Source organism: Tachysurus vachellii, chromosome 3 (assembly GCF_030014155.1).
Source record: "Tachysurus vachellii isolate PV-2020 chromosome 3, HZAU_Pvac_v1, whole genome shotgun sequence".
Lineage (NCBI taxonomy): Eukaryota > Metazoa > Chordata > Actinopteri > Siluriformes > Bagridae > Tachysurus > Tachysurus vachellii.
Window position 1 is genome coordinate 17,267,785 of NC_083462.1, and position 26,736 is coordinate 17,294,520.

A 26,736-nucleotide genomic window follows, 5' to 3' on the forward strand; every position below is an offset into this window, starting at 1 on the left:
CCAAACTCATCTTTACTTGGCTTACATGTAGGACAGTGAGGCATGTGTGGGCTAGCGAGTGGGGAGGGGGCTTATAGTGGTGGAAATACAGTAATACTGCTGGGAATAAACAAAGTGCTCAGATAGACATAAACAACACAAACTCTGGGCTGCACTCTGGCTGCATAAACACACACACACACACACACACACACACAAACTGACAGGAATTTGAAGAGCCACAATTAGGTGGTGGGGCTTTAACATGAAGCTACCTGAAGAACCCTGTTTTCTACTTAATGTCTAGAAATGTTTCTCAAGCTGCTCTCTGGGAACGAGTGTGTAACATAGAGGAGTTGTGTAGAGGAGTTGTGGCTCTGGTAAGGACTCAGACTCACCACACACTGAGACACTGATGACTCCATTTCCTCATCAGTCAGTGTACAAACCCAAATATATCAAATCTTTTAGTTTCCTATGCCTCTTAGAAATGTCTTCACTTCATCACACACCTTTCTCTCATGCTACTTCGAGCAGGACTGTAAGCTCGCTAGTGGACTTTTTAAACTCGTTCCACACTTCAAGACAACCTCAAATAAAGTTCACGATAAAAAAATATTTTTGTGACGGACTGAGACACAACGTAAACTGGCCGACGCCCTGATCAGAGCCCTGACCAGTGAACTAGAGCACGGATTGAGACACAGTCTTGCTATTTTAGCTCTTGAAATTTAAAATAAAACATTTCTGGTTTAATTAAAATACAGAAAATTTTATATTTTAAGGTTAAATAAGTATTGTGATACACATCAACACAATGGATTTATTAAAAGCAGGAAAACAAATAAACACAACAGAGTTTGTTTTAATGAAATGTAAAATGTGTAGAAATGAACTGAAAACACACACACACACACACACACACACACACACACACCTAATATGTGAGCGTGTCTCTATATCAGATATATTTATATATTATAACTCGAGCTCCATCATCTGGCTAAAATTATATCACACACACACACACACACACACACACACACACACACACACACACACACACACAGTAAGACCTTTGTAGAAATACTCAGGACACCATAGTACTGCTGAATTGTATGCTCTGATTGGTCAGAAGTGTTGATTAGTTTTCTATAGCAGCAGCTCTTACAAGTTTTAGGGAATGAAATGGAACTAAATGAGTCTCCAGTGTCAGATTAATCCTGTACCTGTACTGTACCTGTTCCTGTACCTATACCTGTACTGTACCTGTATCTGTACTGTACCTGTACCTGTACCTGTTCCTGTACCTGTACTGTACCTGTTTGTGTACCTGTACCTGTACTGTACCTGTTTGTGTACCTGTACCTGTTCCTGTACCTATACCTGTACTGTACCTGTATCTGTACTGTGCCTGTACCTGTTCCTGTACCTGTACCTGTTCCTGTACCTGTTCCTGTACCTATACTGTACCTGTTTGTCTACCTGTACCTGTACCTGTACTGTACCTTTTTGTGTACCTGTACCTATACCTGTACCTGTGCCTGTACCTGCTCCTGTACCTGTACCTGCTCCTGTACCTGTACCTGTACCTGTCAGGTGTTTTATTTATGTATTTTTGTGAGTGAGGTCATAGTGAGTGAGTCTGGATGTGTGTCTTCAGGAGATTAAAGTACATCTTCACATTGCTCGTTGTGGTTGAGGAAGCGGATTATTCTTTCTGGAAGGTTCCTGATACATTTCAATCCTTTTACACCTGCAAGCTGTTGGATTCTCAACCTGGAGAGCTGCAGAAGACTCTGAGGAAGCAATGAGGAAGAGGAAGAGGAGAAACAGGTTAATGGTGAAGAGGAACATCCAAAGCTTCTCAGGAACTGAGGTGGAAATACAAACTTGTCTTTTTTTCAGTGTAAAGGTCATGATTAAAACTTACAGCTGTAATAAATAACTAAAATATTATGAAATTTTAATAATTTATTTAAAATAATTTATTGGTTCAGGATCAGAAGAAAAGAAAAACATGAAAGGGAACAAACCAAGAATCTATCAGAGAGGAGACAACAGCAGATTATTAATTCCACAACACTATACAAAACTACACAACACTAGAGTACACTTCACAAAACAACACAAAACTACACTAAACATCACACAGCACCATAGAAAACTACACACCACAAAACAACGCTACACAAAACTAAACTAAACATCATCACACAACACCATACAAAACTACACAACTCTACACAAAACAACACAAAACTACATTAAACATCAACACACAACAGCATACAAAAATACACAACACTACACAAAACAACACAAAACAACATCACACAACACCATACAGAACTACACATCACAACGCAAAACAACACAAAAATACACTAAACACCACACAACACCATACAAAACTATAAAACAGTTTACAAAACAACACAAAACTACACTAAACATCACAAAACACTATGCAAAACTACACAACACTACACAAAACAACACTAAACATCACAATAATTAAGTAAAGTTTATCTTCTTTACAGAGCTAGAATCATCTAATAAAGGAGAACTATTGAGGAACCTGGTTTCTACCAAAACATTCACAAAAACATCTGTACCTGTACCTGTACAGTACATCACCAAATGTTGTTTCTTTAAAAACTAGGCTTTAAATGATCAGATTAAAAATGTAGAATTTTTCAGTAGACCTAAGAATCAGAGTCAGAAATCTGAGCTTTACAGTTTGACTTGTCATGTTTGTGTCTGTTTGTGTTTGTTTTGTTTGTTTCTTTTTCTTTATTTGTTTGTTTGTGTTTGTTTGTGTTTGCTTATTTGTTTGTTTTTTTGTCTGCTTATTTGTTTGTTTGCTTGTTTGTTTTATTTGTGTTTGTTTGTGTTTGCTTGTTTGTTTGTGTGTTTGTTTGTGTTTGCTTGTTTGTTTGTGTTTGTTTGTGTTATACCTGTTGTTCCCGTGTTTCGCTGCTAAATGAAGAGGTAAAAGTCCGTCCTTTCCCGGTCTGTTGGCGTCAGCATAGTGAGACTGAAGCAACTCCACCACGTCTGAGTGATTGTTCCTGCATGCCACATACAATTCTGTGGCTCCGTCTTTCGCCTGGGTGTTTACATGAGCACCTGTACGAGCACAAAACACGGCATTGTTGTAGCAAAATATTCAACCCCTGCATGCTGAGACAGAGTCGAGGTCCTGCTACAGTTCCACCTTGAAGCTGACCCTGTGAAGGAGCTGTTACTATAGAAACTGTAAGGCATTAGAACAAGAGCTGCTTGATGTTTACAAACCCAGTGCGATGAGGAAGACGAGCAGCTCCAAGCATCCGCACTGAGCGGCGAGGAACAGCGATGTGACTCCGTAGATGTTGCGAGAGCTGATGTGCTCTACTAAAACCTCACAGAGCTCCAGTTGGTTCTGGGACACGGACTCGTGCAGAGCCGTCCATCCATCCAAACACCTCTGATTGACATCTGCTCCATTTCTCAGCAGGAGATGCACCATCTGAGTGCTACGCCTCGCACACGCTGAGCAGAGTAAACAAACAAATAAACAAACAATCAATCAGACAATCGAACAACCAAAGAAAGAAACAGACAAACTAAAATGTTTTGTGTTGATTCTTTATAATATTTCTATATCTATATATTTCATTATACTGAAGTAAAAAAACTTGCTTACATATTAAATAAATATATATTTTACATGATTTTAACTAAAACTACACATCAGGCTTTAGTTTAAACAAAAAAAACAAACAAACAGAATACATGTTCTTGTTTGTTTTTTTGTTTACACTTTCAAATTGTGTGTGACTGGTAAACAAAAACAGATTAAAAACAAACAAACGATAAAAACAAACAAACAAACAAACATATAAATAAATAGTTTTAAAGCACCTCGCAGTCTCAAATAAATTGTGTGTGATGGTAAAAACAAACACCAATAATCAATAAATATATAAAATAACTACACTAATAGACATAATTTAGCATGTGGTTTAACTAGATTTACTAAAGCTGCGCAAATTGGCGTAAAATCCCTGGACCTCACACCTCTTAGCACCCCTACAGCTCCATTGTTCCCCTGCTTTTGTTGTGCAAACACTCCCATCACCTGTGAGGCCTGGCTCATTTGCATTTGTTCACTCAGAGTAGCTCAGATCCAAGGCAAGCCAAATCTCTGTGTGTGACATGGAAACCTTCAGAAAGGCCTGCCATATCTATACAAAATAGTCTGTTTTATTTATAAAAAATTGTGTGCTAAGGTTTGTCATTGCCATAGTACATATGATATTTATATAACCCTTGTGCAGACCTGGGGTCTATTTGACTCATCTGGAAAGTTTAATGTGTCATAACTTGGGTTTCCTTCCACCTATTTGCCTGAAATTTACCAGGATTGTTCCAAATTATGAACTTTGCAAGTAAAATTAATTTTGTCTATTTTCGTTGAACTATGTGTTAGTGAAATAAATACTTTCCTCCTCAAGTCCTCCCGAGTCAATTTGACCCGGCCACATTTAGTGGGGCAATAGGTCACACTTTTGCCCTTTTCAGCGCAATGAACATACATACAGACACAAAAATGCACACATAAAATGTCCACTAACACACGCACCCAAAACACACACTCACACACCACACACACACACACACACACACACACACACATGCACACACACATATACACACACAAACACACACACAAATTGGGCATGGCATTTCATTAGGCCTCCAGAAAAAAAAAGCCACACATTTGTAAATATTTCATACTTTTGATATGCCTTTGCCTAGCAGGGGCAAAATATGTTATACAGAAATGATGCCACACACACACACACACACACACACACACACACAGTCAAACACTGTTCAAAGCATTGGGCATTGCATTTCAGTTGGCCTCCAGACAGTACAAAAGCTATACATTTGTAAACATTTCACACACACACACGCACGTGCACGCGCCCACGCACACACACACACACACACACACACACACACACACACACACATAAATTGGGCATTGCATTTCATTAGGCCTCCAGAAAAAAAAAAGCTACACATTTGTAAATATTTCACACTTTTGATATGCTTTTGATATGATCTACCGAAATGATGCTACACACACACACATGTTGTGTTTTCATATTCAAATCATATTTGTTTTCTCTCTCTTATTTATGAATTTTGTTACTTCAGTCAGCTTTGACCTGGCGATGTTTAACATACACCAGCCAGTGGTTATCCAAAATAATATTTAATAATTTCTGCTTATTTTACTTAAAAACATGGCACAATTTCATGAGGTTTATTGTTTATAAATTAAGTATAATAAAAAGCTTAAGAGGTGTAAAGGAAGTTTTATTCACAATAAATTATGTTTCTGAGTGGTGTGTGTGTGTGTGTGTGTGTGTATGTGTGTGTAGCCCGTTTTTGGGTGATCAGATGGCATCTGGTAGGCAAAATAGACATAACAAGTGTAAAATGTTCACAAATGTAAGCTGATCACACAGAATGGTGATCATTGTAGAATTTTTGATTTATAAGCATTCAAGTCAATTTGACCTGGAAAAAAACAGGTTTTATTATTGACTGACATTAAAAATGGTCAAAATGGTTTCAAAACAATCTCCTGGCTTTCAAAGAGACAATGCCCCGAGATAGATTCATTTCAATTATGCAACACCTTCTAACACACAAATTTGCTGCGGTCTCCATCTAGACACGCTTCAACAAGAACTATGCTGAGAGTTTCACTCCAGGAGAACACATGACCATAGATGAACAGCTGTTCCCTACCAAGGTTCGTTGTCCATTCACACAGTATATTGCAACCAAGCCAGACAAATTTGGGATCAAGTTCTGGATGGCCACGGATTTGGAGACCAAATATGTCTGCAATGCATCTCCTTACTTGGGAAAGGATCCCAGTCGTCAGAAGGGAGAGAGGCTGGCAGAGAGCATGGTCATGAATCTGATGGAGCCATTTTTGGATGATGGCAGAAATGTCACGTCGGTCAATTTCTTTACTTTACTGCCACTGTCGCACAGACTGCTGCAGCGCAAAACAATGCTACTGGGCACGGTGAATAAAGTCTGCCGTGAACTTCCTCAACTTGCAAAAGACACTGCACAGCGAGAGGTATTCTCCACTTCAGTGCTTAGAAGTGGCAGTGTCTCCTTGACAATTTATGCACCTAAAAAAAACCAAGACTGTGTGTGTTCTAAGTTCCATGCACCAAGACGTGACGATCGGTGATGGCAGAAAGAGGAAACCCAACACGATAACAGACTATAACCACATGAAGGTATGTGAATGTGTGTATAATTTTACACCAGTGCTACAATGTTTTCTGATGTGTACTATACAGGCCTATAGAAAAAAGCACATATACTCATGACTCTCTCTCTCTCTCTGCTTTTACAGTGTGGTGTAGACGTGTTGGACCAAATGGCGCGGATGTATTCCGTAAGAGCAGCAACGCGATTTTTTACAATATGCTGGACCTGGCGGTGGTGAATGCCTACATTTTGTACAAGGCATGTACAGGGTGGACAGGCAAAAGAAGATTATTTCTGAGTCTTCTAGCTAAGGAACTTCGTTGCCGATTCATGCAGCAGGAAATATTAGCACAGAGGCAGGCTGCTGAAGCTGTTGCAGCTGCTGTGCCAGGGACTGCAGGTGAAAGAGAGTGCAAGAGAGCTGCAATAGGAATCGCAGCAGGTTTACCTGTGCAACATGTCAGAAATTCACCTGTGCCAAATGCAGGGACGATGGACACTGGGTCTGCAAACGCTGTAAAGTTTGAAACACTTTAAAATAAAACAGACTTGTGTATCCATATATTGTGAATGTGTGTGTATGTGTGTGCATGTTTGTGTGTGTGGTGTGTGAGTATGTGTTTTGGGTGCCTGTGTTAGTGGACATTTTATGTGTGCATTTTTGTGTCTGTATGTATGTTCATTGTGCTGAAAATGGCAAAAGTGTGACCTATTGCCCCACTAAATGTGGCCGGGTCAAATTGACTCGGGAGGACTTGAGGAGCAAAGTATTTATTTTACGAACACATAGTTTAACGAAAATAGACAAAATTAATTTTACTTGCAAAGTTCATAATTTGGAACAATCCTGGTAAATTTCAGGCAAATAGGTGGAAGGAAACCCAAGTTATGACACATTAAACTTTCCAGATGAGTCAAATAGACCCCAGGTCTGCACAAGGGTTATATAAATATCATATGTACTATGGCAATGACAAACCTTAGCACACAATTTTTTATAAATAAAACAGACTATTTTGTATAGATATGGCAGGCCTTTCTGAAGGTTTCCATGTCACACACAGAGGTTTGGCTTGCCTTGGATCTGAGCTACTCTGAGTGAACAAATGCAAATGAGCCAGGCCTCACAGGTGATGGGGGTGTTTGCACAACAAAAGCAGGGCTGAAGAACTGTGAAAATCTCAACAGGGGGGAATCACACCTCGGGACCCGCACCAGAAAATAAAAAAGTCAGTAAATCTAGTGTTAATTGTTTGTTTGTTTGTTTATGATTAAGTATTAGATTGTCATTATAATGTATTACTTTTTGTCCTTTTGGCTTTACAACATATAAATACTACAACTATTACTATCACAGTGTTTACTGTACTGGATGAATAAATATTTGTAACTATACAAATTCCTCTGAGTTTACTCACACATCAGAAGGTTCTTGACTTTCCTCACATCTCCAGACCCCACAGCCGACAGCAGCTGATCCTCATTCCTGTCAGTCAGAGGTCAGAGGTCAGAAGTATTTTACACTGTTACTTTAATGGTGAATATAATTTGTAGATAGAGTACTGGGCATGTCTGAGGGAGTCGAGATGGAGGAGAGTTCTCCATGTCACACACTCCGGCTGAATGACGCTGTTAGAGCACACGATCCTGTTCACTGATCATCTACACGCTGGAGGAGCTACTGAGCTTCTAGAGGAACTAGAGTAAGATAAAGCATGAGATAAAGTGAGCTCTCTCTCTCTCTCTCTCTCTCTCTCTCTCTCTCTCTCTCTCTGTGTCTCTCTTTCTCACACACACACATTAACACACACACATTAATACACTAACACACACACATTAACACACACACACACGCACACACACATAAACACACACACATTAACACACACACACATTAACGCACACACTCTTTCGTACACAATCAAAAGCAACTACAGGTATTTATCACAGAATATTTCTAAATGTAATAAAAAATGCGTGTAATACTGTGTATTATGTGATCGAGGTAAAATCTTTTGCTTCAAGCTAATATTTAAAATATTTTGTATTCATGTGTTTCGAGTTTTATTCTAACATGGCTAAAGATACACATCGAGTATGTGTGTGTGTGTGTGTGTGTGTGTGTGTGTGTGTGTGATGATGGAGGGACAGAACAGATCATGTGATTATTACAGTGTGTGTTCTGTGTGGATGTAAATGCTCATGTTGGGAGAAAGCCCTACCTGTAAAGAGTCCACCTGAGCTCCTGAGCTGGGTTGTAGAAATGTTGTGTGTGATCTGCGTCGTCTCTGTGTTTGCTCCTGAACTCGCTGCTCCACTGCTCCCTGTATACTCACTCTCTTGGTGAAGTTATTTCCTCACATGGGTTCTCTTACCACTGCTATGCTGATGATACACAACTTATCTTCTCTTTCCCACCCGCAGATGCCACAGCTTCTGACCGGATCTCTGCATGTCTGGCAGAAATTTCATCATGGATGACTGCTCATCAGTTAAAGCTTAATCCTAGCAAAACTGAGCTGCTCTTCATCCCAGGTGATTCATCCCCAGGTCATGATCTTGCTATATCCTTGCACAACGAACTCGCAACCTTGGGGTAACCATGGACAATCAACTGTCCTTTTCCTCTCATGTTGCTAATGTGACTCGCTCATGTCGGTTCCTTCTCTACTACATTAGAAGGATTCGGCCATTTCTGTCCACAGAGGATGCTCAGGTACTTGTTCAGTCTCTTGTCATTTCTAGACTGGATTACTGCAATGCACTGCTGGCAGGTCTACCTATGAACGCAATCCGTCCTCTGCAAATGATCCAAAATGCAGCTGCCCGGCTTGTTTTCAACCTGCCAAAGTTCTCGCATACCACCCCGCTACTGCGATCCCTCCACTATCTTCCGGGAGCTGCACGCATCAGATTCAAAACACTGATGCTGGCCTACAAAGCCAAAAATGGACCAGCTCCCTCTTACCTCAAAGCCCTCATCACTCCTCGCACTGCACCCCGCACCCTCCGATCTACCAGCACTGCTCGACTGGTTCCACCATCTCTCAGGGTAAGAGGCAAGTATACTACAAGACTCTTCTCTGTACTGGCACCAAGGTGGTGGAATGAACTTCCCCTAGAGGTCCGGACAGCTGAGTCACTGGATATTTTCAAGCGGCGGTTGAAGACCTACTTATTCAGGAAACACTTCAACTAGCACTTCTTTCCTTATCTTTCGCATTTAAAAAAAAAAAACACCTTTGACACTTTTTCATTCTAACTTTGAACAAATGTTTTAAACTCATGGTATCTTAAGTATGTAACTTAGTGAGCCAGCATTAATGTATTCAGTGTTAGAGATTTAAGCACTTATGTACGTCGCTCTGGATAAGGGCGTCTGCCAAATGCTGTAAATGTAAATGTAAATGTAAATGCTCTGTGAACATGATTATGGAATATTTGTGTCAGCGTTTAAGTGACACACATAATGATGACTCTGTTATTCACTCCTGTGAAAGACAGAGCAGGGGTTCAGACACCACGGACCCTGAACCTCAGCATGGTTCATGTTCACACACAACACAACATGCCATCGGACTCCACTGAACACCTGTAGAGACGCCTATAAATAACTTCACCATGTCTTCACATTCACACTCATCACACTCATCACACTCATCACACACGAGGTCTCAAAATTTATTAACTCACTGTACGTATCTGAGTCAAATTCTCTGCTTAGTGTAGAAAATACAAAACTGTACAAGTGTTTGTTAAATAATTAGAGGAATAATTTGCCTATTATTTGCATATATTGTAATAAAATATACTGAAAAAGGTCTGGTTTCATTTCAGTCCAAGTAAAGATTCAAAACCATATAATAACATGGCAGACACTTATGTCTTCTTCTTCTTCTTCTTCTTCTTCTTCTTCTTCTTCTTCTTCTTCTTCTCCTCTCTTCTTCTTCCTTTTCTTCTTCTTCATCATCTTCCTCACCATCATCTTCTTCCTTTTCTACTTCTTCTTCTTCTTCTTCTTCTTCTTCTTCTTCTTCTTCTTCTTCTTCTCCCTCTTCCTCTTCTCCCTTTTCTTCTTCTTCTTCTTCTGATTCTGCTTCTGCTTCTTCTTTCTTTTCTTCCTCTTCTTCCTCCTCTTCCTCTTCTTCTTCGTATATTTTCAGGACTTTTCTTCATGGCTTGTTTGGCACCATCTAAAATAAATGCACTTTCTGTACTTGTATAATACAAGCGTAATAAAGAACACTTCCTTTTACCATATATGAACACCGACTTCCTTATATGGCGTCCCTAATGACACGCCCACTCTAGGGCACCTCTCATTTCAGTGCTTGGCCTCAGAGACACGCCCACATTTCCTTTTATGGACAATGAGACACTGAGACACGCCTTCTGTAGACCCACAAACTTCTTGTGTGTTTTTGTGTTTTTTTGTTCCGTTACTTTTTTCCTGTCACACACGCACGCGCGTTTGGCCGATGATGATGATGATGATGATGATGATGATGATGATGACGACGACGCCAATGACGAACGCGGGCACGAGGACGCCGCGGATGACTGACGCGCGAGCCGCTCTGATCCGCGCCGCGCCGCGCGCTCCTGTGGCATGCGGTCTCCATGGAGACGGCTTTAGTTGGTGCAGTGCGTTTGAAGCGAGTGGGCTGTTGCTGTTGCTGCTGCTGCTGCTGCTGCTACTGCTAGGAGCTCAGCGCCGATTTTCACTGCTACAAAAAAACAACAACGGCTTCTGTCTCTTTTTTTAGACCGGAAACGTTAGATTAGTGTCGTGTCATTTATATGTATACGTTAGATCGGGGCTGTCGGTTGTGCGTGACGCTTTAGACCCAGTTAATAGAGCAGCAGCGCTTTATCTCTCGGTTACATACTGTACAGGTTAGTATTACTAGCTGAGTGAGCTAACTAGTTAGCAAGCTAGTTATCTGTTACATCTTAATCCGTGACTTAGTGAGATTGTCGACTTTACATTTCCGACATTAGACAAGGATAAACATAAGGATTTTCCGCCTAATCCACAGCTGGTGCAATGGAACAGCAGCCTCGTATCATCCATCTAAAGTTCAATCATCTACTCATAATTCGCTCATCTGAAGGAATTCTTGTTCCAGGCTTGAGATATGACTGTGAAGCTAATGATTAGGTTCTTATGGGTGTTTTTCTTTTTCTTTTCTGGAGTACCCCAACACCACCCAAGGAGCATGATTCTGAACTTCTGATTCTGTTCCTTGGTGAAGCTGAAGGAGTTTACATTGTTGGCTGTGGGAGAAAGAGAAATTATCATCAGACTTGAGGAACACAGAGAAGATGCCTGAGGTGTAAGAAGGAGACAAGGAGACATTAAAAGCAGAGCAGATGTTCATCAGCAAGATGACCCTGAGTCAGTCCGGTATGTTTGGACAGATCGATGACCTACAGGACCTGACGTTTATCGAGAGACCTATACGCAGGAGTCTAAAGGTATCCCTGCTACCTATATATAAATATGTGTGTGTGTGTGTGAGAGAGGACTGCTATCTCTTGCATCTTTTTCATGTTAGATTTGCACCAGTAGTGTGTGTGTGTGTGTGTGTGTGTGTGTGTGTGTGTGTGTGTGTGTTTTGATGAGTGCATGTTCAGAAGACACAGGATGGCATGGGGGTTGCCCACACCGCTTCACCAAGTGACGCACTTTCTGACAGCTTTGCGCATCACCGCTGCCGCTCCTCCTCACTCTCCTGATCCTTCCAGTTTTTAAATCCCACCCAAACCCTTAGCTATTCTACCGGACCATATGGAACTGGATTTAGTACGAGGTTCCTCTGGTTTCTGAGATGAGTAGTCTCGTCACGTACAGCATGAGGAGGTATTCGAAATACGTACGCACGGGGAGGAGGAGGAGGAAGAGGAGGAGGAGGCAGTGCTAGGGTTCTCTGAGCATCCTTTTTTGGGAGGGAGGTTCCACAGGCGAAGTGCCTTGGCTAATGAGAGAAGCCCCGGAGTAATAGACTCTCCGCCCCCGCGGCTCTTGGCCCACGCACTTCTTTCTCTCTTTTTCTTCCCCCGCAGTCCATCGTGCTTCGCATCCTCACAACCTCACCATCCTCGCATGTAAATCCCCCTCACATATCTGGCTGAGTCATCTGGAAGCAGTAAATCCACCATCTGGCTGTCTACTTATTAGATGGACTAGAGATGGCATGATGTCTCTCTTTCATTTCCAGTAAAAATCCTAAACCCTGGAATATCAGCTGATACTGATTCAGATACTGAAACATGGACAATAAAAACATGGACAAAAAAATATATATACACACACTTTTATAAGATACCTTTATTATCAAACAGCATTGATCACAGGGTGTAAATCAGGATCAGTATCAACAGGTTACTAGAATCGGGAGTATCAGCTTATGTGAGTACTGATACTGAACCATGGAGTATCAACTGATACGGATACTGAACTCTGGAGTATTAAACAATATCAGTACTGATACTGAACCATGGAGTATCAGAGTGAATCCCTGGAGTGGACAGTTATAACCGTAATATATATATATATATATATATATATATATATATATATATATATATATATATATATATATATATATATAATAGGTTGAGTATCAGACAATATTTATCATAGTACATAATTCAGGAGTATTAAGAGTCAGTACTGATACTGAACCACTTAACACTGGTTAACTTAATACTGACAGTTAACACTTTAACACATTAACAGTATTTGGGGAATCAGCTAAAAGCAAAAAAGCAGTGAAATCAGGAGCATCAGCTGATATTAATAATGATCAGAACTTTGACTATCAGCTAATACTGATATTGATACTAAATTTGATACTGATACAGAATCCTCGAGTGTCAAACAATGATAATGAGTATTGAGCCATTTGTTTTAAAAAACGTAAAGGAAAAATCCATATTCACCTAGCTAACATAACATAACATAACATAACATAACATAACATAACATAACATAACATAACATAACATAACATAACATAACATAACATAACATAACATAACATAACATAACATAACATAACATAACATAACATAATATACAGACCTATAGTTAGGTCTGTTTCTATATAAACATTTCCATTTACCAAAAAAATTCTCTAATTTAAGCAACTTATTAATATTGGATCAGATTCTTTTCTTTTGTATTCTACTGTAAGTTTTTTTCTGGTTTACAGATTAGATATTTTGATGTATTAATGTATACATTGTACATATATATATATATATATATATATATATATATATATATATATATATATATATATATATATATATATATATTAATGTACATGTTTTGGGTGATGTTCCAGACTGCAGAAGAGATCGAGAAGTTAACTGTAGATGAAGATCTGAATGACATCGAGCGAGCAGTCTACCTCCTCAGGTAAATAAACACCTTACCTTCTACAGCAATATTATAGAACAGTGGTCTTCACTATTTTTTTCATGTGAGCCACACTGATAGGACAAAGTCAATAGGAGAGCCACTTTCACCGCAAAGTATGCCAAGTTATTCAGTCTTTGAGTTGCGGATGATGCATGCTCCCCATCATTTACCTCTTTTGTCACTGTCACATTACTTTGTTGCTGTTCATTTTGTGCGCGGGATTGTTTGATAAGAAATCGATCCATTTTTTAGTCCGTGTGTACAGTAAACACAAGTTGTTAACTAGCATGAAACACAAACTAGCTTCTGGCAGGCTGCCAAAAACTGGCTATTGCGCAGAACGCAGTGAGTCAGTGACGAGTCAAATAATGTATATAAATATATACTATTATTTGTAATAGAGCACATTCGTTTTTCTATGCTTCCCTCATTGTTTTTAATGTTATTTAAATGAAAAATAAATTTGAACCATGTGATCATATCGTATTATTTACTGCCATGCGAGCCGCATATTAAAGCTTGGCGAGCTGCAGGAGGCTCGCGAGCCACGCAATGAGTAACACTGTTATAGAATATATGATACAAACCCTCGATTTAGATGCAGCACATTTTAAGGTTTTTTATTTCTTTGATCATATCTATTAGGAGTGAACGTCTTCATCCGGATGTTTGTTTCCAATGTTTCTGTTTAAGTGAAGTCATTTATTTATTTATTTGTATTTATTTTTAAAGTGACTGTTATATACGTATAAATCTCAGATATTACAACCTTACATTATATTTCCATTAGAATATTAAATTGAACGCAGAACGAGCGGAATATCGACATGTGTATTGTAAAATCCCTGCAGTGTATTCTTTTTATTTTTAAAGAAATAAATCTAAATAATGAACTAACAAAAACTAGCAATAAAACTCCACCTAAAGAATCTGGATATTTCGTCACCATGACGAGTTTATCATGATCATTTTTCATGACAGCGAGTCCAGCCACTCACCACTCAGGAACCCGCTTCATGTTTAATCCAGCGACCGTTCATTCAGATCTTCAGCCAAGTTAAGGATCTGTTCATCTCCGGAGGATGAGCAGACTTGTAAAAGAGAGCGTTGTTAATCCTTCACGTTACTGACACTTAGACACACAGCTACAACCTCCATCCATCTCTATCTGCTGCAGGATTTCAGCTGATTAATGTTGTATGGCTGCTATCTGATTACCAGATTGGATTATACTTTTATCAGATAGCCTTAAAACCGCCAGCACATCACTAACGTCTGGTCGAAATGCTCTAGGATGCCTCAGAAGCAATCACACACAGGTTCGCTCATCAATTTTGCAGAAACAAAGGACGTAATTAGTATTAACAAGTCTGGAATGGCTTATAGAGACATCTCAGATGTTTGATCGTCCACAGCGAGACTGTGTGTGTGTTAGAACTTTAATAACGCCATTGATGAAAATTTTACATTATTATAATTGATGCTGGATCTGTAGTTTATTTGTTTAGCCAAACCATAACAGATATCTGTTGTGGAACATTGTGGATCAAGAGCTGGTCTCAGCAATGCAGGACCTTCTTGAGTTATTGTGGCTATGTGTTTGCTGATCGTTGTCTTGTTGCCACATTTATCATCTCCACACATTCATTAAATAAGATCAAGTTCTCCTGATAAATCACTTTGCTCTGATGGTGTGTACCACCTCAGTAGTGTGGCTCTGTATCATGATGCTCCCACCACCGTGCTTCACAGTGTGTATGCTGCTGTTAACGGGATCATGCACACAATTTAGTATTTCTCCAAACCTTGTCAGTTCTGAATGACTGACAGACAGTCTGAGCAGAGTGTGAATGATCTTCCTCCTGTGTGCTAGCGGCGGAGGAGATGAAAAGGAGATGATGGTGGTTGTTTGTTTCTTGTTCCTGCTGCTTTCAGCTCGTCCTGCAGCTCCGTTCTTCTCTTCTTAGTCTTGACTGTTGAACTCATTGTACCGGGTTGTACTTTTCTGCCAATTCGTCCTCTCTGATGCTCTGATATTAGACATGACAGAATGTTTTGTTGCTGCTTTCCCCAGATCTGTTATATTTTTTCATTGAGAAATAACTTGATGACGGAATTGTGTCAGAGCTTAGTGTTACAGATTAAATGACACAAACTGTGTGTGTGTATGTGCTTATGTGTGTGTGTGTGTGTGTGTGTGTGCTTGTTTATGTGTGTGTGTTTGTGTGTGTATATGTTTGTGTGTGTGTTTGTGTTTGTGTGTGTGTTTGTGTGTGTATGTGTTTGTGTGTGTGTGTGTTTGTGTGTAAGTGTTTGTGTGTGTGTGTACAGTATATGTGTTTGTGTGTGTATATGCATGTTTGTGTATGTGTGTTTGTGTGTGTGTGTTTGTGTGTGTGTATATGTGTTTCTCTGTGTGTGTGTGTGTGTGTTCTATCAGCTTCTCAGACTGTCAACAGGAAACACGCCACATGAGCTTATTTATTTCTGTCACAGTTTGATCTCAGAATAAATATGCACCCGAACTCAACCAATCACCTCCTTTCTTGGCAGATCTGCATGTTTCACTTTAACCTACAAAAGCTTTGTAGCATTCCTTCCCTGTGCTAATTAAGTTCCAGTGCTGTTCCACACCTCGGCTCCCTCGGGCAGCAAACTAGTTCTCAGAACAGTTTAATTGCCTCTGCTGACTGCCACTCGGAGCTTAAAAGCAGGCTGCCAAAGCAGAAATCTGTGAGATGACAGATAAGAGAAAGAGAGAGAGAGAGAGAGAGAGAGAGAGAGAGAGAGAGAGAGACACAGAGAGAGAGACAGAGAGAGAGACAAAGAGAGAGAGGGGGGAGAGACAGAGAGAGAGAGAGAGAGAGAGAGAGAGAAAGACAAAGAGAGAGACAGAGAGGGGGGAGAGAGAGAGAGGGAGAGAGAGGGAGAGAGCTGCACTGTGTAGTATAAATAGTGTTCAGACGTTAGTTTCAATTCATTTTATTTGTATCACAATTTAACAATGGATGCTGTCTCGAAGCAGCTACAGAAGTATTTAAAAATTGTAAAGTTTTAAATCAAGTTACTATTTATTTCTAACATTTATTTATATTTAGTGACACTGGACAGGAAATAATGTCAATGTAAATAATATCACTGTAAATAATGTTAATAGAAATAATATCACTGTAAATAATGTTAATACAAATAATGTCAATGTAAATAATGTTAATATGAATAATGTTAATATTAATAATGTTAATGTAAATAATGTCATTTCTACAACAGTTTATAGTCCAGTGGAATTGTGTAACCAAGAGCTCCTGAGGAACTAACAGCTCAGAGTCATTACTGAGTTCATTACAGACTTAACACTAATTCATCCCTGCTGAAGTCTTCACATGTTCACTGATGACCTGAACACAAAGCTGACTGACACAACAGTGGTTCCGACGGTGTGATAGTTTGTAGCTTGCTTGTTTGTTAACAGTGGAGCATCTGCTGTAGAGCAAGTCGTCCTGAAACGATCAGGAGCATATTAATAAAACCCTGTGATTTACAGCTCAACACGGTGCTGTAGCTGAACGTGAACTTTTGCTCCCTCTTTACTTATGCTGAAGCGCATGCTCAGAGAGCCAGGTGAAGTTACTGGACCCCTGATCACCCAGGGTTTGTTTGTCAAAGTCAGCTTTTAGACAGCAGGTGCTCTGCTCTGTCCACACCTCCTTTGTTCACTCGTCAGGAACAGAGACAGAGTTACGGTTCTGCACACCAGTGCAGGTACAGTATTGAGCAGACGCACACCATGACCACATTAGCTTCCTCTTCCCTCTCTCTCTCTGACAGTCCTGGCAGCAAACACATCTCATTCTTAGTTATTAAATAACCTTCTGCCAACAAAGGGCACTGAGGACGTGCTGCGAGTGTAAAGGTAATGAATACCTCAGAGCCAAAGCACAGGGAAGAAGGGAGAACACAAGGTACAGGGACCCATCACCATCGCAAAATGACCTATAAAAAATATATATATATATAAATATATATATATATATATATATATATATATATTCCCTTTGCTTGCAAGTTCTGTACTCCATAGACACCTTAGTGTTTGTGTTAATGTTTAGATTTATTGTTCTAGATACAGAGAGAAAATTCAGCCAGTTGTTCCACTACCGAGACACCAAAGTTCTCTTTTATTTATTTTTCTATATAATGAGTTTGCACCCATTTTATGAGAGTTATATGATGCTGTGTGTGTGCAGCGCCGGGCAGGACGTCCAGCGAGCCAGCGTGATCGTGAACCTGCCAAACCTGGTGCGTCAGAACCCAGCCGAGACGTTCAGAAGAGTGGTGCCAAAAGTCAGGGTATGAAAATCAGATACTGCGTTTTATTCTTCTCTGCCCTGACAATCAGAACATGATCCACTCCTATGATTGAGTCTTCTAGCAGTAGGCCAAGGTGACCAGCCTCTTCTCTGCTCCCTCACAGGAAGTGTTGCACGTAGCCGGGGCGGACATGCAGCTCGCCGCAGCAGGCTCTTTCCTCACCGTCCTTCAGGACGACATCGTCCTCATCCAGACGCACACACACTCGATCCTACAGATCGTCCTCCTCAACTTAGACCATCGGGACACAGGTCAGAGACAGTACATGTCTTCTCCAACCGCTACAGATAGACTAAAATAAACAATTCAACAATAGACAATTCAAACAAACAAATCTTTTATGTTATACATATAATCAAATTCTGGGATCATGCTAGCAAGCAAGTAATCTGTTAAATTTAAGTTTAAACAAGAAACAAACTTTAAAACAAACAGTAGGTACTTAATAGAATGCAGTAGTGCTGTAATCTGCCAAATGCTGTAAATGTAAATGCAGTAGGTACTGAATAAACTGCAGTAGGTACTGAATCGAATGTAGTAAGTACTGAATTGAATGCAGTAGGTACTGAATCGAACACTATTCAGTTATTATTAATGTCATCCTCATCATCCTACAGTATAATCTTGAAATTAGACTAAACATGACCGGTCTATAGTCATGAAGTTAGTGAGTAGTGACATCATACCATGATGTCATCATGACAATATAAGTGACTTGAGCTTGGTTTTATCAAATTTTGACCAGATACAAATCTACAATGCATTTTTTAATGCATTTCTGCTCTCTAATGAATTATGCCTTGTCTTTCTGCATTACATTAAAACACCACCTGGATTTCATTTTCTCAAGACCTGCTCGTTCCTCTGAGACTGAGGTTTATTTCTTTTTTCTCCTTCCCACAGTGGTCAGCAGCGCTTGGCTCGAGACTTTGTTATCAGCTATCGACGCTTTACCGAAGGAAACCATCAGACAGGAAGTAAAGAAAAACTTTATTTCTCACTTTGTTCCTTTCCCACTGTTGCAAGTTCCCGATCTGCTGTTTATCTGAATATAGAACACAGAAGTGAGCCTCTGAGGTGTGACTGATACTGTGGTGTGATCTTCTTCACAGATTCTGAGCCCACTGGTTTCCAAAGCTCAGCTCTCGCAGTCTTTACCGACTCGTCTGGCCAGCTGTCGCATCCTGGGGAAGGTGGCTGCCAAATTTGAGTCATCAGTGTGAGTCTCCTGTTTGTGTGAAGGTTTGAGGAATGAGGGTTTACATGGATTGTTGTCAGGAGCAATAAAAAGCATTCTATCATAGAAGGAATATTATGTATGTCATGATTATCGCTAATTAAATAATCTTTATCCAGTTTATTTTAATTAGTTATCCTATTATTAGAAATCATTTTATAGTTCTATTTACTGTTCTGGATCATTTATGAAACAAGTCACTCCCTTTACGTCCCTGTGAGAGCTGTTGCTATAGTAACGAAGGAGCACATTAATATCAACCTGAGCTACTGTCAGAGCTGCTGATCTAGAGTTTTAATCAACACCATTCTCTGACCAATCAAAATCCAGCAGTATACATCTGAGCAGCACTGAGCCCTTGTACTGTTCTGCTCTCTGCGCAGGGTGAAGAAGGACCTGCTGCCTCTGGTCAGGTCGTTGTGTCAGGACGTGGAGTACGAGGTGCGCTCCTGCATGTGTCACCAGCTGGAGAACATCGCCAGGGGAATTGGGTAAAAAGAAAAATACAAGAGAGGAAGAAAGAGAGAGAGAGAGAAAGAGAGAGAGAGAGAGAGAGAGAGAGAGAGAGAAAGATAAAAGAGACAAAATTCATTTCTCTCTGAAAATGATTCAATAAACTTGATATGAATGTGAGAATGATTCAGATCTAAATAATTCAGATCTAAATGATTCAGAGCTTTTTGTATTTGATTCTTTATTCTGTATTAACAAGAGGATCATATACAGTAATACACACCAACACACACTACATCTTTAATCCTCTATTCTTGCTAGTGTTTGGAGAATTGATGACATAATGTGGAAAATTGAGATATTGTGATGGCATCATTTAATTATTTTTTTTTACAAGCCCTGGAAGAAAATTTTAGAGTATTTTTAATTTTTAAAATAGGGTGAAAAAGTTTCTTACAGATTTTTACAAATTAATTTCTAACATTTTTTTTAATGCAGCACAAGTGTGTGGCTAGCAGTTTGTTAGCACACTTTTTATTGTGAAATGTTGTTGCTCACCCTGTACTGGGAGAATAAACTGTGTGGATGAAGGTGAGAGATTCTCACCAGCTGTTGAAGGCTCTCATTAAACCCTTCGCTCTTCTCAGTGTTTCACGGGATCACTAAGCTGCCGCCAGGACGGTGTAGAGCCAGTGGGGATGTGGAACATCTCTAACACTCTGACTTCCTGATTCAAAAGGAAATACATACGTATACAATAAACACAAATACGTACAAGGTGTGGTTTCCCCTTGGACTGTCAGAGCTCCTCCTACAAATATGCACACAGACTGTTAGAGCTAATAAACGCTAGTCGAGACGCTAGCTGAATGTGTTAGCTACAGTGTGTGTACTGAAACGCTTCTTTGCTGCCATGTTGAGTGCAGATGTTCATTCATGACTCTATTTAACAGCGCTATGAACACGTGCAGGATTTTGCTCTTTGCACTTTAATAAACTTAAAAAAAATAAAATTCTAACGGTATCTTTTTCCATGTGATGATGTTGTGTGTGTTTTTTTGTGGCTCAGACCGGAACATACGAAGGTCGTGGTGCTGCCGGAGCTGGTGGAGCTGGCACGTGATGAGGGCAGCACTGTGAGACTGGCAGCCTTCGACACCATCATCAACCTCCTGGAGATGTTCGACAACGGTGAGCAACACTACATTTCTGTCATTTATTCCCAGTCTGTTCTTCAGATCAGGATTATTATTATTATTATTATTATTATTATTATTATTATTATTATTATTCCACCCTAGAAACGGTCGTGCAGCCCAAACTGTAAGGCCTAGAGAGCTCAAACTTGGTCAGATGGTAGTACTGGTCACAGTTACTCAGGGCCAAGGTTTCAGCGGAATCGGACAATTTGGGGCGCTTCAGCACCCATCAACGCGTTTGTGCCCATAACCCCTAAAACCGTATGTCCAAATCTCAAGTGCTTTATATCATTGGAATTCTTGGCTCATGACTTAAAAAATGTATATCTCCAATTTCATTCCCCCCTTGAAAAGTTTTTCGCTATAGTGCATTTTGTCCGAAACCTACTTTTGCTAACTAGTCCTAGGTTTTTCGCCTGATCGAGACCAATCCAGTGCAGTAATATTCTCTGGAGTCTCATTGTCAATAATCTTCGAAAAAAAGTCGAAATTTTGATTCAGGGTCCTTTAGGGCCCCCAAAACATTCGGACTGTGAGGAGCCAGTTTTACTAAAATGTCAATAACTCAAGAACTAAATGCGCTATCAACACCAAACCTGGGACGCATGTGAAAGAGGTCAAACTGAGGTCACAGTTCAAAAACCGCGGCGATTGGCTACTTGGTGGTGCTATAACGGAAAAATCACTAAAAACATCCATTTTTAAAAAAAAGCCCTCTAGCGCCACCAACAGTCCAAAAACCCAATTTTGTGCAAAGATTCTGATTCTGAGAAAGATTCTGATTCTCGCGGGTATTCTGATGACGTCACGTGTAGCCCCGCCCCCAAAATTAGCGAAATCAAAAAAGTTAGCACAACATGGACATGTCATATATCAAAACACTCAGCACGATGAGGGGAACTGACGTCACGTGTAGCCCCGCCCCCAAAATTAGCGAAATCCAAAAGTTAGCACAACATGGACATATTACATATCAAAACACTCAGCACGATGAGGGGAATTTGCCACGTGCAAGCACATTCACATTTTCTTCAGGAAATGACTTGCGGGTCACTCGTTCTACATTTGGGTGCTTGTGTTTCTTCGCTTTATGGATATGACTTTGTTTATTTTAGGGAAAACTGGACAGGTGAGTACTTCACATGACATATATTGTGGCACCCTCTGTAGCATGACATATGTAGCATGACATGACATATATTGTGGCACCCTCTGTAACTTGCGGGTCACTTTGTGTATGTGAAAATCCTTTAAGGCCTTAAACTCCCTAAAGGCCTTAAACGCTTGAACCTGGGAAATGCTGCTTGCAGCTTTAATTATCATTATTATCCTACAGCTTACAAACAAGTGTCAAAAAGTATATTTCTACGTAATTCATAAGATTTCTTTAGTTTCAGTTTAATTTGATTGATCTCTACTTCCTGTCTTCTCCCTATGGATTCCTTCCACGCTGCTTTGTGACCGTATCTAATGTTAATAGCGCAGTAGAGATGGACTTGTATAAAGCCATAACAGTCTCCGTCTTCTTTTTCGTGCCTTTTCCACAGACGACAAGACACGTGTCGTGTTCCCACTGGTGAAGACGTTCTGTGAGAAGTGCTTTAAAGCTGATGAGGCAGTGCTGGCATCACTGTCGTTTCAGTACGGCAAACTGTGTCACGGCCTCTCAGGTGAGCGTCCTGACCCTGATCACACCTATGCTCCTACTCCACACCGCTAATCACACCGGTCTTTACTGACGGAGCCGATGCTAATGTGACTAAATGCAGATGTTTCTTTGTGTAAGACTCGTTTTACTGATTCAACCACACCAGCGCAGTGTACGCAGCACTCTGTAAAAATGTAAAAGTATTGGCACCCTCAGTCGGTTTACACATCGGGTATGTGTGTAACACATTGAATAGTGGCTTGTGCAAAAGTTTGTGCACCTTCCTAGTTCATATCGTAAGTCACAGGCTGATGAATGTTCCAGAGCAGCTTCTGATTTCTCTCAGGATGTTTTCTTAAACTGAACAAACAAATGAATAACGAAAGACTTTTATGCTGTAAAATGAGAAAATGCTTCCTGTTTGCAACCTCCATTGGTCATAATGTTATTAGGAAACAATGGAATACATAATGGTATGAAAGGCCAAGAAGAACTAGGCAAGCATGTGATGATGATGATTATGATGATGATGATGATGAACAGTGAGGAGGAGGAGGAGGAGGAGGAGGAGGAGGAGGAGGAAAATTCCCTCCCCCATGTGTTTATTTAAAAGAAAGCTGTGTGTAGATCTTAAACATGACGTACATGCAATAGGACCTAAAATATGTTTACTAATCAGTAAATAAAATATATTCTAATCTGAATGCTGCATCCAGGAAAATGGACTTAAATAGAGACTTTGAACGCTACACCTGAGCTCCGACTTCCTAGGTTCTCTGTACTGAAACCAGCCATTGTGAGCTCAGATTCTGTTGAAGAACTTCTGAGCTTTCATTAATTCCCCTTCTGTCTGTGGTTACACATGAGATCTTATCCAGACTCCGGATCTTTGTGCTGATCGCAGCTCTGTCTCTCCACACAGCATCTTTTACAGACGAGCAGCACCTCTGGTTCCTGGAGTTCTATAAGAAATTGTGCTGCCTCGGACTTCAGCATGAGAACGGCCACTGTGAGAGCCAACCTTACCCTCTCGAGCTAGAGAACAAGTACGCGCTGGTGCGCCGGAACTGCGCCTACAATTTCCCGGTGAGTGACACAAAGCACTGACATCTCACACGCTTCCATTTTAATGAAATACCAGGAAACAGATTTCACACCGAGTACAAAGTTTACAACAAGACACCATTAAACAGGCCACGGTCGCTTCTGAAGCCAGATTTAGAGCATGGATTCGTATCATGTTCTTCTCCATCTGAGCAAAACTAAAAAGCAATGCGCCGTGCAGAAGGAGCGTAGAGAGACCTGCTGTGATGGAGGAAGCCTTGATCTGCTGCTCGTCAGAGGAAATGAAACCCGTTTCTGCACCATCTGAAGCACAGATAACCTCAGAGGTGTACTTAAAGATCACTGTCATGTTGCTTTCCTACACAGGGAGCGTCAGTAAGGAATAAAACTTTAGGTTATTTAGTAATTATTAGACTTCATAACTACAAAGAAAGGAGCCGCTAGCAACGTTCACTGGCAGCAAATAAAATAATGTGTTCTCAGTTACAGCCTTCATTTGTCTGATAAATAACATTCATTCTAACCAAAACACATCCCACAGGAAATTGATGCATATTACTGGATAGTTAAGAAGAAATAAAAACAGAGGATGATTATTCATATAATCTTAAAATAAAATGAGTATTTCTGACCTTCTGTAGCTGGTTTCAGCCCTCAGGTTTGTGTATTTCAGCCTGAACAACATTGTAATACGTTGTTATGATTTGATCCTATTAGCATTTCTTAATCCCTCACTTGGTCCACAGGCCATGGTGTTATTTGCTGATCCGAACCACTTTCTGTCCGAGCTGTACCGGACCTTCTCGAGCCTGTGCCACGATCCTGAGATCTCGGTGCGGCGCACGGCTGCCGAGGGGTTCCATGAGGTAAAGAACCTGTACTTCTAGGCAATTTTACTTTTACACAAATGATATCTCATAAATAAGACTAGCTGGATAACAAACAACTAAAGCAGCGATTAGAAACATTCTAATCAATGATTTCTATAATATTTCTGTTAACTCTAAAGAACAAACAATATTAATGACAACCTGCTATAAGAACAAAAAGGAGATTTATTACAGCACAACACACAAGACATGAAAACATTTCACACTGAAAAGTAAAACCTTCACTGCTGCTCAACTTGCTTAATCTCACCAGTGAAAAACAATCAGCACCTTCTTTTTTTTTTTTTAGAGTGAAACCTTTGTGGTTGTAGTGAACGTCATTCCCTGCACTGCTTTTCACGTTGTCTTGCAATGAAATACAATCACAGATCAGGGGACGTGTTCAAAATCGTTCTTAAAATCATGACTACAAATACTCACCGCTCACAGCAGGACATATCAAAGTAGTGAATTACTTCACCTCAGGTCTTCACAATCTAGTCACATTTGCAGCTATATTCTATAGATGCATGATGTTGTTACCACGGCAACACTGAAATGCTGCATGTGTGTTTACATTAAACCTGCAATGAGTCACGAACTGACTCTTCTGTAAACGCTGTTTAAGACTGACTTCATTCACACACACAATGCTGGTGGATTATAGATGTAATTACAACACACACACACACACACACACACACAAACACACACACACACACGCACAGTGTAAGGATTACAGGTTCTAACAGAGCTCTACACTTGTCTTTCACAGGTGGTTAAACTGCTTGGTCCGAATGTGCATTATGTACACAAAGAACTGATCACCTTACTGCAGGATGACTCATTAGAGGTGGGACCTGTGTGTGTGTGTGTGTGTGTGTGTGTGTGTGTGTGTGTGTGTGTGTGTGACTCACTGCTGTCTATCCTTTGAGTCTGTGAAGGTATAACACTCAACACTCTAGAGCAGGGGTCGGCAACCCGCGGCTCCGGAGCCCCAAGTGGCTCTTTCATCCCTCTGCTGTGGCTCCCTGTAGATTTGGAAAATAAATATTTAATTGAAATTTATTTTATTTTAGTTAGTTAGTTTTTTAAAAAATGAAATTCTAAGATTATGATGCTCTTGTAACATTAAAATAAACCGTGTTTAATTTTTTTGTCGCTCAAAATATGCATATTTTGTTTTTCTCAAAATCAGCTTTCCTCCGCAGTGGACAAAATACACAAGTCTCCATGTGCGGACACCTGAGACAGATTCCAAGGGACCGTCTGCAAAGTGCAAAACCCGAAAAGCGAATACAAAAAACAGTCAATAACTTCACTGTAATACACTGTACTGTCACCAAATTCAGCTCACACATCACTGATTTCCTGATAGTTATACTACAACACTTATTTGGGAGAAATGTCTTTTTGTATATTTTTATGATTTTTCATAATAAAAAAATCAATGACTTCACAGTACAGTGTATGAAGTTATTGACTGTTTTTTTAGTTTTCGCTTTTCGGGTTTTTGCACTTTGCAGACGGTCCCTTGGAATCTGCACATAGAGACTTGTGTATTTTGTCCAACGCGGAGGAAAGCTGATTTTAAGGAAAATTGGGTTGTAGCTGCCTCTCCACATTAGTACTATAAAAAAAGAGGTGTTATTTGTGTAGTAACAGCGTTTAGCTCAGGAGTTATTGACTCGGGAAACTCCAATCTGTGAATATGCGCCAACTTTACTTAAGTGTTAAAATTTTGATGTCATGAATACGAAGAGGACTCAGTTAGACATTGAACATTTTATTTGAAAGTAACCTTCAACCCAGCGTCTCTTTGTTAAGGTTAGTTCAAACTGTTCAAAATATTTTTGTTTGCTTGCAGAAATAAAATTTCGTTTACTCGGTAGCAGTTCATTGATTTCATAAATGCAACCCACTACAGTTTTTTCTATACTTTCCATAAAGGTAAAAACGATATATGCAGAATTATCTTCATTTTAGATGTCAAATGGGTTTTGTGGCTCCCTGTGTTTTTTTTTTCTGTGGGAAACTGGTCCAAATGGCTCTTTCAGTGTTTAAGGTTGCCGACCCCTGCTCTAGTCACGTATATTCACATACACTTCAGTCCTGCTGAACTGAACTGGGGTTTAAAATCTGACTTTAACATGGTGTTATTTTTATCTCTCTACAGGTGTAAATACAAT

General features: G+C 40.0%; 1 protein-coding gene across 2 annotated transcripts in view; it reads left to right on the plus strand.

Moving 5' to 3' along the window:
- Window positions 1-10,695: 10,695 nt before the first annotated feature.
- ppp4r4 (protein phosphatase 4, regulatory subunit 4) overlaps window positions 10,696-26,736 on the plus strand; it is a 28,059-nt gene continuing 12,018 nt past the window's right edge. For both annotated transcript variants that reach the window (XM_060866079.1, XM_060866080.1), the window contains exons 1-12: window positions 10,696-11,754; window positions 13,629-13,702; window positions 17,953-18,055; window positions 18,180-18,327; window positions 18,980-19,053; window positions 19,189-19,295; window positions 19,697-19,804; window positions 20,836-20,957; window positions 22,513-22,635; window positions 23,536-23,699; window positions 24,425-24,544; window positions 25,323-25,400. In XM_060866079.1, coding sequence (XP_060722062.1) covers window positions 11,650-11,754; window positions 13,629-13,702; window positions 17,953-18,055; window positions 18,180-18,327; window positions 18,980-19,053; window positions 19,189-19,295; window positions 19,697-19,804; window positions 20,836-20,957; window positions 22,513-22,635; window positions 23,536-23,699; window positions 24,425-24,544; window positions 25,323-25,400 — 1,326 coding nt within the window. In that variant the 5' untranslated portion in view covers window positions 10,696-11,649. The remainder of the gene's footprint in view (window positions 11,755-13,628; window positions 13,703-17,952; window positions 18,056-18,179; window positions 18,328-18,979; window positions 19,054-19,188; window positions 19,296-19,696; window positions 19,805-20,835; window positions 20,958-22,512; window positions 22,636-23,535; window positions 23,700-24,424; window positions 24,545-25,322; window positions 25,401-26,736) is intronic.